Source organism: Garra rufa, chromosome 11 (assembly GCF_049309525.1).
Source record: "Garra rufa chromosome 11, GarRuf1.0, whole genome shotgun sequence".
Taxonomy (NCBI): domain Eukaryota; kingdom Metazoa; phylum Chordata; class Actinopteri; order Cypriniformes; family Cyprinidae; genus Garra; species Garra rufa.
Window position 1 is genome coordinate 31788413 of NC_133371.1, and position 20164 is coordinate 31808576.

Below are 20164 nucleotides of genomic sequence, written 5' to 3' on the forward strand. Positions count from 1 at the left end.
GTTTTATAATTGTATAATTTTTCTATTTCAGATAAATGGAGCTCTTCTGAACTTTCTGAAGGATCATGTTACTGAAGTAATGATGCTCAAAATTCAGCTTTGAAATCACAAAATTAATTTTAATATTTAATAATAATAATTGATTTGAAAATATATTCAAATAGAAACCACTTATTATAAAGTTTAAATAGGTTAATAGGTTGATAAGCAGAAGAGACGTCTTTAAAAAAAACATTAAAAAACTTACTGTTCAAAAACTTTTGACTGGTTGCATACTTTTGCTTCTAAAGTAAATGTATCTTCATTTAAGGATGTTTAGATATCTGTACTAGAAAACCAGACAAAAACACAGAGAAAATACTTATTTTTAGCAATGCCTGCAACATTTAATGCCACAATTTTATTAATATCAGACTTGCTGCTCTAATTTAAGACCTTCTTAGATCTTAATTTATGAAAAGGCAAATTAAGACTTCATTTTAAAGGTCTTTTTATGACCTGAAGAAACCATTCATGCTAATTTTGTTTGATGTGTGTCAAAATGAGACCACAAAACAAACCACAGAAGTCCTGATAAACACATAATTGGCCTTTATTAACACTGCCTCCAGAAAAAGCAAAAGGTTTTCAGCAGCCATACTGTGAGATACCCACAGTGCCTGCCGAGTCTGTGACGCGTCCGTGGGTTCAACGCCTATGCATTTTCATTCCCAAAATTGAATACCAATTCACAAAGTCCAACGCTACACATATTTCAGAGACAGGGAAAAGTGGATGTGGTAACAATAACAGTGAAAATTCGCTTTAGTGGCAATAAGATGTTTGAACAGAAGACATAATGTTTTACAACTCATGCCCTCAGTCTTCCATTACATAATGAGGTTGGTTAAAGCTAGCAACCCCACAGCGCCCTCTGATGTTCGTAACTGGGACAAAGGTTTACATCAATGACGGCTCTGGTTTCCTGTTTGCTATTAAAAGATGGTGACTTGCACAACAGGGCAGAGGAAGGGACATGCCAGGTCACTGAGTAATCTGGAAACTTTTTTAACCATTGAACTGCTTCACACAGTCTCTCGGGTGATGCAGGGGGTCTCCAGGGATTCCTAGAAACTGCATACTAGTTTGTCACCATCACCAATGTTAACGGGAACTAAAATTAGTGAACAGGAAATGAGCAATTTTATCCTGCAAGCAGATGACAGGGCACTTCAGTAGGGCACTTTGAGTGACTGGAACTAGTACTCGTTTGGCTCAATAATGTCACTATTTACAAAAACAGAAATAAAGCACATATCAAAAACTGCAAATCAAAATTGTCCTTCAGCAGTAATTAAAGCAAAGCCAGTTCAAAACAACTGTGTAGCTGGAACACCTTTTAGAATAAAGATTTCTGAATGGATAACTTACAAGAAAGGAAGATTACTCTTCACAAATATTTACATCAAATATATGCCATCTGGACTGTACATTCTCGTATATTTAAAGCACTTAAACAAATGATAACTTAGGTGTTTGTGCTTGCAGTCAATCGGAGGGCCCCAGATATCAATCTAAATTAGTTGACGGAACAAAATAAATGCTTGAACAAAAAGCTTGTAGCAGCGCTTTTCCATCATGGTGTTCTTTAATCATAAAAAAAGCCCTGTGACCTCCATGCACAAGAGTGAAAGCCTCCATTTTGTGTAAAAGTGTGTCAGCCCAACAAAAGGCCCGACAGAGCATTTAGGTCCCTCATATATGGGTTGTCGCTGAGGATACGGTCAATACGCTGCTTTTGGTCAGGAAAGATGTCGTACAACTTCCTCTTGAGCTCTGTGGTTTCTGAGGGCGACCGCTGTGGAGGTGGAGAAGGGGACGGTCGGGGAAGGTGCCAGTCTGGAGGTCCGGAGTGCGGCCAGTGCGAAGGGGACGAGGGATGTGCTGTTGACTGCGCTGCCGAGGCGTATACTGACGGGGTTGCCCGAGGGTCTATCCTTAGTGGGACCATTAGGGGGCTACCTCTGTGAAAGGACAGAAACAGTATGAGGGAACAGCGTTTGTTCTGGTTAGAGACTAGGAATGGGTGATAACCACTGCTGGGTTTTATTTTAAGTAGGGATGCACCGATACGAATCGGCCGATAATGCTTGCGCGTTTTGTCAGTAAAGCCGGTTCTGTAATCAGCGGTAAATGCCATCAGGTGCGTGATTTCACGTTGAGCCGTATATACTACACACAGCCGTTGTTTACCGACGAGCTGCGCAAATCAATGTTCATTATCAGTGTGAATGTGCGCAGCTCGTCAGTGAACAACGGCTGTGTGTAGTATATACGGCTCAACGTGAAATCACGCACCTGATGGCATTTACCGCTGATTACAGAACCGGCTTTACTGACAAAACGTGCAAGTGATCGGCCGATAAGGATCGGTGCATCCCTAATTTTAAGTCAACAATGTTGTAAAGAGGTTTGTTTTTGAACTTACCGACGGTCTTTAAATAGAAACTCGTCTAGGTGAGGTCCATTCTTTCCAAGCGGGTCATCTGGGATCATAAAGTGATCTTCTACAAAGGTGAACTGTAAGAGTCTGAAAAACCCATACAATGAGCTTAAACATTAACTGAGCACAAAAAAAATTCATAAACACTACTGTTTAAATTTAGTATTTTCTAAGGCTGCATTTACTTAATCAAAATATACAGCAAATGTGTCAGAATTGTGGAATACTATTAAAATGGTTTATATTTCAATATATTTTAAAATCTAAGTTACACTTGTGGTGGCAAAGCTCAATTTTTTTTAGCATCGGTGTCACAGAAATCACTCTAATATGGTGATTTGTGCTCAAGAAACATTGCTATTATGTTGGATACAGCTGCCCTGCTTAATATTTTTATAGAAACCGTGATGTCAGGACAACTGAGAGACTCATATGCTACTATTACAGAAGGTTCAAATGCTCACTGATGCTCCAGAAAAAAAAAAAAACATGCAATAAGAGCTGGGGGGTAAAAACTTATTGATAATATTTAGGGTAAATTTCCATTCTGTTCAAAAGTTTTCACCCCCGGCTCTTAATGCATGATTTTTTCCTTCTGGAGCATCAGTGAACGTTTGAACCTTCTGTAATAGTTGCATATGAGTCCCTCAGTTGTCCTCAGTGTAAAAAGTTGGATCTCAAAATCATACAGTTATTGTTGGAAAGGGTTCAAATACACAAAAATGCTGGTAAACCAAATGACTTGGGGATGTAAACTTTTACATTTTTACAATGGGGCATTTTTACAAATTTAACTATTATTTTTTCTGGTGAACTCTATGTAAACATCTTTTTTGTGAAATATCTTATTCAGGTCAATACTAAATAACATGCATTTTGTATGATCTCTCTTATTTTGGTAAAATAATTAACGTTTTGCAGATTTTGAAAGGGGGATGTAAACTTTTGACCTCAACTGTATATTCCTGTTAAATAAAGGTATTAATGTCTTTCTTACTGACTCCAAACTTTGGAATGGTAGTGAAAAAAGCATTGATGGCCTTCTGGACATTTTGCTGTGAAGGTGTTCTTCTTACCTCTCCTGAATAATCCGTCTCCACGCTTCTGACTGGTGCACAAAGTCCCTCAGATTGTCATTGGTGACTATAACTCCACCTGTCTTCTCAGCCAGATGAAGTAGGAACCTGTGAAAAAGGTCATATTTAGACGCGTGTATAGAGCATGTATAAAACTTTCATCCTTAAAGTTCTCAGATTTTTCAATTCTACCCATTTGCTCTTAAAATAATCATAAACGGAGCACACAACACCTGTTTTTATTACACATGACCCCATCTGCATATACTTTTTATATTCATATCCAGATATAAAAATAGATGACACACTGTAAATACACTACCAGTCAAAAGCTCTGAACAGTAAGATTTGTAATGTTTTTAAAAAAAAGTCTGCTTACCAAGCCTGCATTTATTTGATCCAAAGCACAGCAAAAACAGTAAAAATGTTAAATATTAAAAAATATGAAATACTTTTACTATTAAAAAACTGCTTTCTATTTGAATATATTTAAAAATGTAATTCCTGAGATTTCTGTGAATTTTTAGCATCATTACTCCAGTCACATGATCCTTCAGAAATCACTCCAATATTCTGATTTGCTGCTCAAAAAACATTTATTATTATTATTATTATTGTTAAAACAGCTCAGTAGATTTTTTTTTAGGTTTCTTTGATGAATAGGAAGTTCAGAAGAACAGAATTTATCTGAAATATTTTTTTGTAACATTATAAATGTCTTTATCATCACTTTTGATCAATTTAAAGCATCCTTGCTAAATAAAAGCACTAATTTCTATAATTAGTAGAATGCGAGCTTTTGATATTTTTGAGTATAGCGTATTATGTTACAAAAGCTGATCTTTAGATCAAGGAATCCTGAAAAAAGTGTACTCAACTGTTTTAAATATTGATGATAATAATAATAAAAAATGTTTGAACAGCAAATCAGCATATTAGAATGATTTCAGAAGGATCATGTGAGACTGAAGACTGGAGTAATGATGCTGAAAATTTAGCTTTGATCACAGGAATAAATTACATTTTAAAATATATTCAAATAGAAAGCAGTTTTTTTTTTTTAAGTAAAAATATTTTACAACATTACTGCTTTTGCTGTATTTTGGATCAAATGAATGCAGGCTTGGTGAGCAGTAGAGACTTCTTTAAAAAAACATTTTAAAAACTTGGTAGTGTGTATAAAATTTTAAATCAATTGTATTTTTTTGTAAACTCTGTATACATACTTTTCAACATCTCTATTTTGTGCATAGATTTGTGTGTTTTCCAGAAACATTATTGAAAATCAATATGCAAATGTATCCCACAAGCTAAATACAATTTTTTCTGGTAATGTGTTGAGGAACAAACAGAAAAAAATTCTAGATGACTTTTTAGCGGCTGGATCTCGTACCTGTCATCATGGGAGGAAATTCTCTGTCCACACACTTCTCTAGATGGGGTGAAAGAAAGGAGTCTCAGGTTTTCCAGCTGGGTCAGAAAGTGTTGTTCTGTAACAATATATCAATGTATTAATATCACATTGTGGACTTTAAATCAAATATTGCTGATCTAACAACAGAAAGAAACTTGAGCTCCTACCAGTGATGTTTGGGTCTTTTTTCTGTCTCCACTGAGGAACAAAGACAGTTATTTCCCTGTGCCCTCTGCGCCAGAAGGCCTCTACAGCGATGGCGATCCCACGACAAGAAAAGATTCGATGGAGTCCATGTCTAGTAAGAGCAAATAGGAAGGTCAAAAATTAGAACAAGTTTTGAAAACTACTCATAAAATTGTAGCAGTATCTAAACATACATTGTGCACTGAATGAACATTTTCTGTGTTTACAGATGGTTTGGACGACCTACTGCTACTATGGGATACTGTAGCCCACAATGCAACACAATGTTTCCACTTGACCCTGATGGATGCGCAGCCATAAAGAAACCAGAACTTGTTTTTTTAATCTCACTCTAGACTCATATTTGACAGAACTGGAATAAAAATAATGCCAGTTTCTAAATTAAACACAATGTAGTGAGGTCATCTAAAAACACTGCTGTTTTGTAAACTTTTATCATTGAATTCTGTATGCAGTAAAAGGTATAAAAGGTTGTAATACATTCACATTCAAACATTCTAAATTGACCTAGAGGGCTGATAAAAAAACCAAAGACAAAAGTTCCCTTCTGAATATCAATTTGCTCGATCAGGAAACAGCTCTGCATTCAATTTCACAATGCATCTACCACAGATAGAGAGATAAGCACATATGTAAATCCATTTGAGAACAGCGGTAGACGATTTACTTCCTTTTACCTCGCCAAGTGTCGATTAGACACAACTGACGCAAAAGGGTGCAAAAATAGACGCACATCTCCATCCATTCAGCGCGCTCAGACAAAATGACACATGCATACAGATGTGCAGCCGTCTACACCCCCCTCCCAGTCTACACAGAGACACACAAAATGAACCACAGAGGGGTCACGGGGAAGTTCCCTCTACGAGAGAAAGTTATTTTAAACAGGAAGTGTTACTAAATCAACGACCGCTGACGTAAAAAGTCAGATAACTTTCCCAGTCTGGAAATGTAAATTGCCAAATATGCAAAAAAACCTTTCATTTCTCCCTTGTATTTCTGACAAAAAATACCAAATAAAAAACCCATGTGGTTCACCTCTAACTCATCCATATGAAGATATTATCCAGTGACTGTAGACTTTGACCTGATTATTTCGCACTGACGGGACAGGTACAAAATTTCAAGAATTGACATGTAAAGGCAGTCCTTTGTCCAAAATGACTCTAGACTGTCTGACTGACTAGAGTGTCAGTAATGTACATGCTCAAAAACCATTTGTCCTGTTGTCAGAAGTAGCACATCCACAGAGTACGTAGAAAATAGACTTTTTAAAAAGAACCCCAAGTATTAAGACTTAATATAACTTTAATGATATCTTACGGAAATATGTAGTACAAAACTCATGAAAGATTTACATTACATTTTGGACTATGTGAGGCACAATTAGGGGTGTGCGATATTGACAAAAAAATTATATTTTCTGGGATTTTATTGATAACGATAATTAGACAATATTTTGCTGTGTGTGTGTGTGTTATTGCGCTTAAGGACTACCGTGCTGACTTCTAAAGTTTTTGATATTCTTCATATTCTGTGTGGTCAGTTCACAGCAGTGATAGAAATTATTCTTTTCCAATAAGTTTAAATTGATTTTTACCTTTTATGGGCATTTTTATCTTTATAAAGCCTTTTTTTCTAAAGATGTGCCTCATTTTTTGAGTCGAATTCTTAGATTTAATCAGTCAATTATAATAATAATACATTTAGGCTGTTACCAAACAAACTAAAATTTGTTTTTGCAGAAGTTGCATATGAAGCGGCATTTCGATTTATTTATTTATAATGCAGCTACACTGAAAAATTTTTCAATGTAGTACAAAAGTACAAAATGAAAAGTACAAAAAAAAGATATTTTGAATATAAAATTAAAACTGCCAGTAGGTGGCAGCAAGTCGCTGTTAATAAGTGAGTCATTGCGATTCAACCAAATTATTTAAACAGTTGATTCATTCAGGAACAAAACACCGCCATGTTGCTAAAAGACGCAAAACAGTACTGTGGCTGCTTGAAATGATTTTTGTTGGCGAAATTAAGCAAAAACAGTAAATATGCTGTCTAAAATGTCAGTCTTTTAATATTAACTTCTTGTTTATTGAACTGTTGTATAAAATTAATATCACATTTGTAGTCACGCTGATTTTAAGGAAAAAACGGCACTCTTCGTGTGATATAGATCAGCGGTTCCCAATTAAAGTCCTCGCGACCCACCGCTCTGCACATTTTTGTGTGTTTCACGCATCGCTTCGCTTTGTTCTATTCCAACGTTACTGCCCTTCGAAGTGGACATCAGGATATTCCGCCATTATTCATTAGTTCGAAGCGAGCGTATGTGTTCCATTTGAAGGTCATTAAAGCGTGTGAGATGTAAATTTAAAATGCATTTATTTACAGATGCACTTATGTCACACTTCTCTAGTAAGTTTCATCTGTGTGCGAAGACGCTACATGCGGTGGCGTAGCGCAAATATGTGAATGAATGTTTCGAAGTATAGTAAACAGATTTCCCCCACTTAGTGAGCAGGAACCAATGAACACTTTGCAGGGACCATGTCAATCGGATCGCAGTTCCTTCACGGACCTCACTTCTAATGAGCTGGTTATCTGAATCAGGTGTGTTAACTAAGAGAGACATGCAAAATGTGCAGAGCGGTGGGGCGCCAGGACTGGAATTGGGAACCGCTGATATAGATTAACTACATGAAATGATATAAATATATACATTTTCTGCACTTATATCACATTCTAAATTCATTTTAATAGACTGAATCATGTAGTGAAAGAATGCACTCTAAATGCGTACTTACTAGACTTCATCACATAATGTAACGTTATGCGTGCACTCTGTAGGGGTTTTGTTTGTTTTTTGCAATATAGTCAATGTCAAATCGCACATCGTTTAAACAACAATTATGATATTATTGCAGACAATATATATCACACACCCTTAGGTGCCATTATTTTCAGTGATGTGAAATGGTTGCACTCGGTGAGCTATTGGTGCTATATACTGATACAATGGCCACAGTTACTGAAAGAGCTTACAGGTGGTGATGGATATAAGCGTAGTCTTAAATCAAATGCCGTACCATGGATTTTTCCTGACAAGGAGACTAAACACCCCAGGATATCGAGTGAAATCCACGCTGAGAAACTCCTTCGGTGGCTGCGGCGTCATGACAAGCGTCAGCATGTTTACATCCTGCCAGGATGGCATCTAGCGTTTCTTGTCTCTGCCGATTGCAAGCTCTTTCAGTAGCTGTGGTCTAATAAAAGCCTCAAAGGCATCAGGGCTACAGTTGAGAGAACAAACACGCAGGAAGTTTTATTCTTTTCTTATCTTATCGCTAAGAAAGCAGTGAAGACTTGTTGCCTTTCAACTGAAAATTACAACCAAAAGCCGCACAATGTGGCATCGTAGCAACATTTTATTTTTCGAGTTGTGTTGCGGTAAAAATAACAACAGGTAGCACCAGTAGCTTACCCAGTGCAACCATTTCACATCAGCGAAATAATGGCACCCCCCATAGTCCAAAATATATACAAAACAATCTGGATTTTTTTAAATGACGTAAATGTTTCATGGGTTTTCTACTACATATTTCAGTAAGAGACATCATTTACGTTATATAAAGCCATTTAAAATAGGGGAGGCACCATTTGTTTTAATCATAGATAGATGTGAGGAACATTTCCTTTCAAAACAATCATACAATCTGAGAAAACTGTGAAATGAGAAATGAAACCGTAACAAAATCCAAAAAGCAAAGCAACATCATTACAGCAGGGTCAGGAACTGCATACGTTGCACCAGTTTCAGTCCATGACCTTTGACCTCTCCTTTACATTGACTTTCATCTTCATCTGCAAGATATTGAGATCCTTCCTCTTTGCTGCAGCAGTGGTTTTTGGTAACTGCATATTTGAGCTGCTATGGCAACAAGATTTCACCTGAGGATTCAGATCTCAAATATCATGCAAGCATACAAATCAGCCATGAGAAACTCTGTGTGAGCTGTTGCCTTCAAGACTGGCTGAACATGTGATAGACTGACTGTTTAGTGCTCTGCATGGATAATACAGTATAATTAGTCAAAGTATGAGCATTCTGCAGCAGCCCATAACTTTCCAAATGACTGTTTTCTTGTATATCTAAGGACAACCTTCGCATTACACATTGGCCTTTTGTTTCTTGCTATTATTTGAGTGGGAACATTTTTTCAAAACTCAAGAATACACCATGTTTCAGATCTTTCTAGTATAAGCCCACATATTTTGTTGAGGTAAAGGTCTCACGGTATAAAAAAAATCCCACCTGACACCTTATCCCACGATTTACCTTGCTATCCTCAGTTAGGCTTCACCAGTAGGGTCTAAAAGTAGCAGGTTTTGTTCTCTTCACCCCAACGTAACACCTCAGTTTCCATACTAGTACTTCTAAGAAGTGAAGTCACCTCCGGTAAGCCACTTAAAGGGTAAAATAGGGGGCCTGACAAGGGGAGAGACCCACAGAGAGTTGCCTTTTTACGTGGGAGGAAGAGAGGAAAGGGGGTGTGGGTGAGAAAGACAGATACTGCTATGCAGAAAGGAAAATGGGGGTTGCACCTGCTTTTAGGTTTTCAAATACAAACACTTACATAGTAGAGCTCATAAACACACACAGAGCTTACTGGAAGTGACTTGCTTTAACCTTTAAGGGCACTTACATACTTGACAACACCAACATTTTCACACTCCCTCAAGTTGTCTCCAAAAAAAGCATCAATCACACCTGTCCTTCACAATGGTTTTATAAGCATTAATCAAACGCTTAACTCGAAATAGTGAATGCATCATTTAAAGTTTAGATCATACTCATCGTGATTTTCATTCTCCCAAGAAACACCAAAGGAGGAATTTTAAAGAATGTTCAAAATGTTCATTTTCAAACAATGATCTGTCAAGTCCTCAAAGTGTACAATAGATTTTGTTCTTCACACAAAACTTGTATTCAAATGACTTTCAATAGGCTACATTTATGGCGCTTTTTGGTAATTTTGGGAGTTTTACAGTAACTTGTGCTATCAACCAACTTCTAAAACTTTTCAATGACTGGAATCTAGAAAACTGGCTGGCTGATGGCCATTATAATGTCAATATATTCGACCCTGGACCACAAAACCAGTCTTAAGTAGCACAGGTATATTTGTAGAAATACCCAACAATACATTGTATTGGAAAAATGTAAGATTTTTCTTTTATGCCAAAAATCATTAGGATATTAAGTAAAGACCATGTTCAGTGAATATATAAAAACTTAATTTTTGATTAGTAATATGCATTTCTAAGAATTTTATTTGGACAACTTTAAAGGCAATTCTCCAAATGTTAAGATTTTTGTGCACCCTCAGATTCCAGATTTTTAAATGGTTGCATCTCGGCAACATATTGTCATATTGTGCTTTCAGATGATGTATAAATCTCAATTTCAAAACATTTTACCCGTATGACTGGTTTTGTGGTCCAGGGTCAAATAAGTTGTACTCATACTTTTATTTTACATAATAAATTACCTAAAAAGACATTTTCTCTATCCATCGACAAAGCTGCCATTACAATTTGGAAATTACATAGTGAGGAGATTTTTGAAGACTTTAAATTTGGCTTGTGTAAATTGCTATTGCTAGCCAATGTCAAATACATAAAAATCACCAAAAAATAATGAGGATGAGTAAACGCTACCATACACTACACAACCTAAACAACTGAACAGATTTTCAAACATTCGGCATCATACACTTACTGACCTTGGAAAAGTTTACCAAGAAAAACTGGGGCATCATGAACTAATTGGTTGAGGATCACACACTATTTTAGCAATGACCTTCAAGATGTTCTGAACACAGCAAACTAAAACATTAAACACATCTGGATGGAATCATAGCCTAAAGGTAAAAAAAAGTTTGTGCACATTATACACTACAAGTCAAAAGTTTTTTAAACAGTTTTTTTCCAATATGTTTTCTGCTTACAAAGCCTGCATTTATTTACTCCAAAGTACATCAAAAACAGTACAATTTTGAAACATTTTTACCATTTAAAATAACTGTTATTCTATTCCTGTGATTTCAAAGCTACATTTTTAGCATCATTACTCCAGTCACACGATACTTCAGAAATCATTATAATATTCTGATTTGCTGCTCAAAAACATTTATTATTACTACGTTTAAAATAGCTAAGTAGATTTTTTTTTTAGGTTTCTTTAATGAAAAGAAAGCTCTGAAGAACAGCATTTATCTGAAATCTTTGGTAACTTTATAAATGTATTTATCATCACTTTTGATCAATTTAAAAGAATCCCTGCTAAAGTATTGATTTCTATAATTTCTTTCCCAAAAAGTTACAAAAGTTTTTTGTTTCAGATAAATGCTTATATTTGGTTCTTTCTAGTCATCAAAGAATCCTAAAATAAATATAATAATAAATATTTCTTGAACAGCAAATGAGCATTTTACAACGGTTTCTTAAAGGAACACTCCACTTTTTTTGTATAGGCTCATTCTCCAACTCCCCCGAGTTAATAAGTTAAGTTTTATTGTTTTGAAATCCATTCAGCCGTTCTCCTGTTCTGGCGATATCACTTTTAGCATAGCTTAGCATAGATCATTGAATCCTATTAGACCAATAGCATCCCGTTCAAAAATGACCAACGAGTTTCGATATTTTTCCTATTTAAAACTTGACTGTAGTTATATTGTGTACTAATACCAGCGTAAAATGTAAAGCTGCTATTTTCTAGGCCGATAAGATTAGGAACTACACTTCCATTCCGGCGTAATAGTCAAGGAAGTTTGCTGCCGTAACATGGCCGAAGCAGGCGCAGTAATATCATGCAGCACATGTGCAAATGCAAACCTAGCTGGGAACTAATTTCAGGCACTGCGTGATATTACGGCAGCAAACTTCCTTGACTATTACGCCGGAATGGGAGTGTAGTTCCTAATGTTATCGGCCTAGAAAATCGCAGTTTTACATTTTCTGCTGGTCTTAGTACACAATATAACTACAGAAGAGTCGAGTTTTAAATAGGAAAAATATCAAAACTCCTTGGTCATTTCTGAACGCGATGCTATTGGTCTAATAGGATTCAATTATCTATGCTAAGCTATGCTAAAAGTGATATCGCCAGAACAGGAGAACGGATTTCAAAACAATAAAACTTAACTTATTAACTCGGGGGAGTTGGAGAATGAGCCTATTTCCAAAAAAAGTGGAGTGTTCCTTTAAGGATCATTTGCCACTGAAGACTGGAGTAATGATGTTGAAATTTTTGCTTTGATCACAGGAATAAATTACATTTTAAAATATATTCAAATAGAAAGCAGTTGATCAAATAAATGCAGGCTTGGTGAGCAGAAAAAAACTTGGTGAGCTTTTAAAAACATTCAAAATCTTACTGTTCAAAAACCTCTGCCTAGTAGTGTACGTTACATGATTTTCTGTGAAATCAAGTCAAGTCCAACTGCTCAAAATCTGCAGAGTGCCTATGACTTTCGGCGACTAACGTCAAGTCGTCTACGCTGCAAATATGAGCCAAAAATTGGGCAAAAGTTTTGAAGTTATTGCATTTTTAAATGCACACCAAATTTACTGTTACTGTTTTAATATTCTCTCATGTTCATGAAAAAAGAAAAACTGTTCACTGCCCCCCAAAATTAAACAAACTGATGGAGACTTACGCCATTGCCACATTGCTCCCATCGATGATAATGTGTCGCAGATCAGGGCAGCCTGGTTCATTTTGTAGGACTAGTCGGTAGGGGGTTCTCAGGGACTGCTGGAAACGAGACATGCCAGTAAGGGGTGCAGGTTTAGAGGTGCTATGTGCCTCAGTGCGAGGTAAGGGTGCCCTTCCAGGGAGCGTCTGGTAAGAGCATCCCGGCCGTGTGTCAGTACTCCGGAGAGGAGGGCCTTGAGAGGAGCTTCGGAGATTGGTCACACTCTCCATCCGCACTGGAACCATTGTTTGAGAGCTACCACGGGGCAAGTAATCAAATCGGGACTCTGATTTCAAATCAAGTGCAGCAATTCTGGGCTTCCTCTCTGTTTCTGGGAAGTCGTTATCATCGTCGTCAATGATGATCACTTCACACACGTCAGTCTGTGCACCATTGTTTCTTTTAAGAGTGGTAGAAGCCCGAGGTACACTGCTTGTCTGGTTCTTCTGACCTATGCCGTTAGTGCTGGGAGGTCTAATGTTTTCTTTGCACTTGATCTCTGCGAGTGCTCGCATCTGCGCCCGTTCTTTGTCTTTGAGCCTGACGCAGGTAGAGGTGGATGAGGCATTTGCGCAGGGGGATGGATCGGGCGTACGAGAAGTGCGCTGTGCTCCTTGGCTCTTCTGAGTCTCTTCCACAATTCGTTCCAGAAGTAAAAACGTGTCCTCTGTTTGCCCCGTCTCACGTACCACTCGTTCAACCACCTCCTGCTGATAGCCCATAGTTCGGAAGAAGTTAACAAGACAGCGCAAGTTAGTCTCAGGACTCACCACCTCACTTTCATTTGTCGATTCGCTAGCTGCTAGCATCCCCTTTGCAGACGTAACTGTCCAAGTTTGGTTTGGCTCTCGCTGTCGCTCTTCTAACTGCTCCTCTTCTCTCCTCTCCAGTGAGTATTGCCTCTTAGTGTCCCTCTGCTCACTTTCAGAGGACCGCCGCTTGTTGCAAGGCCGACCGTTTAGACCGGGCATATCAGGAGAGGTTGCGGGACCTGAGGTTTTATCCTCAAAAGTGGCGTCCAGGATACGGTTGGAGAGGTCTGTTACGGGTGTGCTAGTTTGAGAGCGGTCCTGCTCAAGGTCTATGATAGCTATAGGCTGTGTGGGGCTTTGGGCCAAGCCCAAAAGTTCCTCTTTGAGGGCACTAGGCAGCAAAAGCAGCTCCATGGCATATTTATCAGCCCGATCCTCCACAAAAGTCTTAAAAGTGCGCTTAACCATGGGCTCTCTGTCAGCCGGCAGGCTTCGCTTCTCCTGAAAGAGGACGACAAACTGTTGAACACGACTTTGAGCCATGACAACAGCCTCCGCGCACCCGCTCAACCTCAGACGGCCCGGTTCAAGAACTTGGACCTCTGCACTTGTGTCTCTAAGCAGCCGGTCTAAAAAGAGTCCACGAGCACCAGCAAAAATGCAATGCATGTCCACGGGGTACCATTCTTCCTTCTGAAACTCTGGGTCACATAGGCCTTTCACGTACTCCTGCAAAACAAACACAGCAGGACTGAATTACAACACATTTATTGCGAAATATAGAAAACTTCATTTTTACAAGGAGCAGGGAGATATGACAACACTTGCACGCCTGTCGAATAATTATTCTCAGAAGAAAAACAAGTCAAACTGGTTTCATTATTTTAAACCAAAATGACCAAGAGCTACATCATCTTCCAAGGGAGATTCCACATGTTCGTTATCATATTAATGACAGTATGAATACATACCCAAGTATGCAAATATGTCACTATGTTTTACATTTCACAATGTTCCAACACTGCGTACAAGCAGTATTATGTCCTTTAAAATGTACTCACTATAATTATCAATATGTTATTAATATGATATGTATTAAATAACTTCAATTATAAAAGTATTTGCAGCTGATTTACTAATAAAAAAAAAAAAATCTAGTTATGGCTTAGTGAGATTACTAAATCGCAAAGGCTGGTGTTTTGTATATATAAATACATGACCGGTCAAAAGTTTTCGAACAGTACGGTGTTTAATGTTTTTTTTTTTTTTTTTTTTATTATTATTGTTAAGAAGTCTCTTCTGCTTACCAAGCCTGCATTTATTTGATCCAAAGTACAGCAAAAGCAGTACAATTTTGAAATATTTTTACTATTTAAAAAAACTTTTTCAATTTCAATATATTTTAAAATGTAATTTAGTCCTGTGACTTCAAAAATGTGAAATGTTTTTCTATTTAAAATAACTATTTCCCGTTTAAATATATTTTAAAATGTAATTTATTCTTGAGATTTGAAAAAAATATTACTACTTACTAATATTATTAATCATTCTAATATTCTGATTGCTGCTCAAAAAAAACAAAACAGTTTTCTATTTGAATATATTTTAAAAAGCAATTTATTCCTGTAATTTCAAAGCTGATTTTTTTAGCATCATTACTCCAAACACAGAATCCTTCAAAAATCATTCTAATATTTTAATTTGATGCTCAAAAAACATTTATTATTATGTTGAAAACAGCTGAGTAGATTTTTTTCAGGTTTCTTTGATAAACATGAAAGTTCAGAAGGTCAGCATTCATCTGAAATAGAAATGTAACATTTTTGTAACATTATAAATGTCTTTATCTTTTGATCGATTTAAAACATCTTTGCTAAATAAAAGCATTCATTTCTATAATTTCTTTCACAAAAAAATTACTGACTACAAGCTTTTGAATAGTATAGTGTATAATGTTACAAAAGCTTTTTATTTCAGACAAATGCTGATCTTTCTATTTATCAAAGAATCCCAAAAATTTACTTAACTGTTTTAAATATTGACAATAATAATAATAATAAATGTAGCAAATAATGCAGACTTGGTGAGCAGAAGGGAACTCTTAAAAAAAAAAACTATCTATAAGAGTTTTCAGTGTCTCACAGTGCTTCATTTCCTTAAATCGTGCAGCTCTAAAAATAATGTATTTTAAAACACGTTACTCTGGTTAAAAACAATAGGGATAAATGGGCTTTATTTAACTTAAAGGCCATGATATTGATATGATTGTGTGGTTTTGAGTGAGTGGGTGAGCCTGTGTAAGCAAATAGCTACTAGTTCGACAGAAACAACAACACAGGAACCCCTTGGGGTGGACCATTCTGCCACATCTTCGCTGAACTTTTTATTTCTTTGATCTGAGCGAGCAACTTACGGTAAAAGAAATACTCATATACAGTACCAGTAATGACACCAGGTTAAAAGCCACTACTCTTGAGTAGTAACTAAAACCGAAAGTGAAATACACTGGGGGCCTCCCGTCTTGTCCTGACTAAGCAAATAGATCTCCGTAAAAGACTCATGAGAAAATTCATGACACAGTTTGGATGAGAAGCAGATACCAGCACCTATCCGTTTTTTTTTTTTTTTTATTCAAACGGGAAGAGATATTCAAAAGTCAGTGAGATGTGGAGACTTTTTGCCTGTCGATGTGACTTCACAAAACATTCCTTGACACTCAGTTTTGTGGTTATAATGTTTACAGCCATAAAAAAATGTTTGAAATATTCAAAATCTTTTGACAAAGGGGAAGTGCACATGGTGGCGAAACACATCCACTGAGTAGTTTCCGTTTCATGGCTTAACAATAAGGATATTCCAGGTTTACTGGCACTGATGGTTATAATTTCCTTATTAGATCTGCTTAGAATTGCAAACAATGGCATGTCAGAACTAGGCGATGACGCCACATGTGTTCAGTGAAAAACCACGTCTTTTGTTGCTGTCTTGGTAACTCATTTTTTTCGACACCACATTACCGGGAAACATCTATGTGAAAATGTACAGTCTCTATAAATGTGTACTAATGCGTTTCTGTCAGCTGAGACATTAGAAAATGCACTGAAACACAATCCTTTACATTGGCAATAATGGATCTATGTGGTTTGGCAACCGTTATTCCCAAATGACATAATAAAGCAGAATTGTGATGGGTTATTCAGCACAGCTGGGATTTGGCCGAGGTGATTCACAGGTATGAATCACAGCCGTGCTACATAATGATTGTGAGTGGGCTATTACTTTTCAACACGAGTTCATTAAAAAAATGCAACAATTAAATAATCAATTAATTTAAGTGTTAAACCAAAACTGGCCAATTAGTAGCTTTTTATCTTCTCGGCCCAAAGTTCCAATTCCAAAAGCATATGACCAAGAAATGTAAAGACTAAATGCTGGTCTGGACCAGCATATGTGAGTGGAGCAGAGTAAGGCCCGGTTTCACAGACAGGGCTTAGACTAAGCCAGGATTAAGCCATAGATCAATTAGGACGTTTAAGTAATTTTTATAAACATGCTTAGAAAAAAACATTACTGGTGTGCATCTTAAAACAAAAAAAGGCACTGATATATTTTCAAGATCAGTCAGTGCAAGTTTATTTCAGTTGAAACAGCTCAGACTTATATTTTAGTCTAGGACTAGGCTTAAGCCTTGTCTGTGAAACCGGGGGTAAGAGTTTCAAAGCACTTGTGAAACAAACTTGACCCGAGCAAAATAATAAATCAATAAAAGACTGATAAAATAACTTTTGTGAGGATAGCGAGACACAAACGGCCTTTGTTTAAATGTCAAATAAAGACAAACATGTTGCTGCCATTTCACTCTGACATCAGCTTCCTCCAGCTATTACGTTGCAACTTAAGTTGCGTTAAGTTGATCAATTTCCCTTCTGACAGTCAAAAAACAAAACAAAAAAACAAGCAACAACACTGTTTAAGATAACCACTTTAACAATTTACTTCCATTTACCTTGGCTTTAGACACATCCTCCTTTTTCCCCTTCAGCTGGAGCCATATCTGCCTGGAAGTCTTACTTCCGTGGGCTCCAGTGTGATCCAAGAGCCCAATAATGGTGAATGTCACTTGAAAAACCTGTTCGACCTTCGGTTTGCTGCATCTGAGCTCTGTCTGCTTGTCCTCGTGTACCGTGAACTCGTCTACGGTGAGCGGCTCGGCTTGCGTTTTGCTGGCGGTCGGGGACTGCCTGCCTCCCGGCGGCTCGGTGCAGGTTACCTCGGTGATTCGCTTCATCCCGAGGAGGGGCCGCGTTGTTGACATTTTATTTTTAGCTATCTCAATCTATGTAGATCACGGAGACTTGACTTTCAGAAACACCCCTTGTAAAATGAATCGTTTACCCCCTTCATGTTCGCTTCCCACCATCTGACTCTTGACGTTAGTCAACAGCGCGCTGTACTACCTGTGTTTTGACGTTACTCTCGGTTAGCCTGCTAGCCTACATCTCAATCCGTCGCACCCGGAAAACCCCGCGGACGTCATCAGCAGACGACGACGTTTGTTGAGATGTCATCGCTTTGATTACAGATAAGAGTCTGTTGCATGGGGCAACCATTGTTTACACCAAAATACCATGCTACTGTTATTGTTATATCTTTAAAAATCATATGTTGTGAAATCAATCTGGTTAGCATGATCATCTGGTGCTGCAAATACTACGAAACTGAAATTTATGAATTCAGATTTACACACTACCGTCCAGACGTTTGGAATAATTATGCTTTTTAAAAAAAATATTTTATGCTCACAAACGATTTATTTATTTGATTAAAAATAAGTAATATTGTAATATTATGAAATAATATTAAAATGTAACATAACTATATATATATATATACGCTACCGTTCAAAAGTTTGGGGTCAGTACATTTTTATTGTTTCTTTTTTCTTTTTTTTAAAGAAATTAATACTTTTATTCACCAAAGATGTATTAAGTTAATAATTAAAAGTTTATTAAAAGTTAATAATAAATAATTTACATTGTTATAAAATATTTATATTTCGAATTAACACTGTACTTTTTAAACTTGTTATTCATGAAAGAATCCTGAAAAAAAAAAAAAAATCACAGGTTCCAAAAAATATTTGGCAGCTGTTGATATTATCCAACATTGATCATTCTAATAATAAATCAGAATATTAGAATGATTTCTGAAGGATCATGTGACACTTAAGACTGGAGTAACAGCTGATAAAAATTCAGCTTTTCATCACAGGAATAAATTCTATTTTAAAGTATGTTCAAATAAAAAACATTATTTTATATTGTAAAAACATTTTGCAATATTACTGTTTTTTTTCTGTATTTTTAATCAAATAAATGCAGCCTTGATGAGCATAAGAGACTTCTTTAAAGACTATTACAAGTCTTACTGACCCCAAACTTTTGAACGGTAGTATATATATACTACCAGTCAAAGGTTTTTGAACAGTAAGACTTTTAATTAATACTTTTATTCAGCAAGGATGCTCTAAATCGATTAAATGTGATGATAAAATCATTTATAATGTTACAAAAGATTTCTATTTCAGATAAATGCTGTTCTTCTGAACTTTCTATTCACCAAAGATTATGTTTTCAACATAATAATAATAATAATAATAATAATAATAATAATAAATGTTTTTTTTGAGCAGCAATCAGAATATTAGAATGATTAATAATATTAGTAAGTAGTAATAATATTTTTTTCAAATCTCAAGAATAAATTACATTTTAAAATATATTCAAACGGAAAATAGTTATTTTAAATAGTAAAAATATTTCACATTTTTGAAGTCACAGGACTAAATTACATTTTAAAATATATTAAAATAGAAAAAGTTTTTTCAAATAGTAAAAATATTTCAAAATTTTACTGTTTTTGCTGTACTTTGGATCAAATAAATGCAGGCTTGGTCAGCAGAAGAGAAGTTATTTTAAATTATATATATATATATATATATAAATATTTTTCAGCAGCCAGTACTACGGAGTCATTCTAATATGCTGATTATTTGTATGCTCAATTATTATTGGTTCTCTATTATTAATAATGGTTCACCTCACAAATGAAAACCGCAATGGTTATTACCAACTAAGCAGATGATTTAATTAATCAAACTCAAATGCTAATTCTTTTTTTATTTAAATTCAAAATTTCAGAATTTTCTATCATTAAAGAGGAGAACTGACAAAATAATTTAACCCTCATAGTTATTCTTTATAATTATCAGTCTTATTTTTTATACCCAATCATAGGATTAAAACTTTGTTTTCATTTCGTAGTATATAATATGTTCCTTTAGCATTTGTTCCTTCTGTGTTTCACTAGTTGCTCTGTGCCTCCCTTCTTTTCCTTGCTTTTCACAACAAGTTTTGCAGCTGCAGTGTCTTCATCTCTCAAAAGACCTGATGGCCCTGTTGCCTTGATAACAA

The 20164-nt window shown here is 36.1% G+C and overlaps 1 protein-coding gene across 1 annotated transcript; it reads right to left on the reverse strand.

The window, feature by feature from the left end:
* Positions 1-574: 574 nt before the first annotated feature.
* Positions 575-18196, reverse strand: n4bp1 (nedd4 binding protein 1). Its single transcript, XM_073850419.1, has 7 exons — positions 17698-18196; positions 12901-14420; positions 5140-5270; positions 4952-5048; positions 3559-3666; positions 2468-2569; positions 575-2003 (listed from the first exon to the last, which is right to left on the reverse strand). Exons 1-7 carry the CDS (start codon positions 18004-18006, stop codon positions 1697-1699), a joined length of 2574 nt encoding a protein of 857 aa, XP_073706520.1. The 5' UTR covers positions 18007-18196; the 3' UTR covers positions 575-1696.
* Between the last annotated feature and the right edge of the window lie 1968 nt (positions 18197-20164).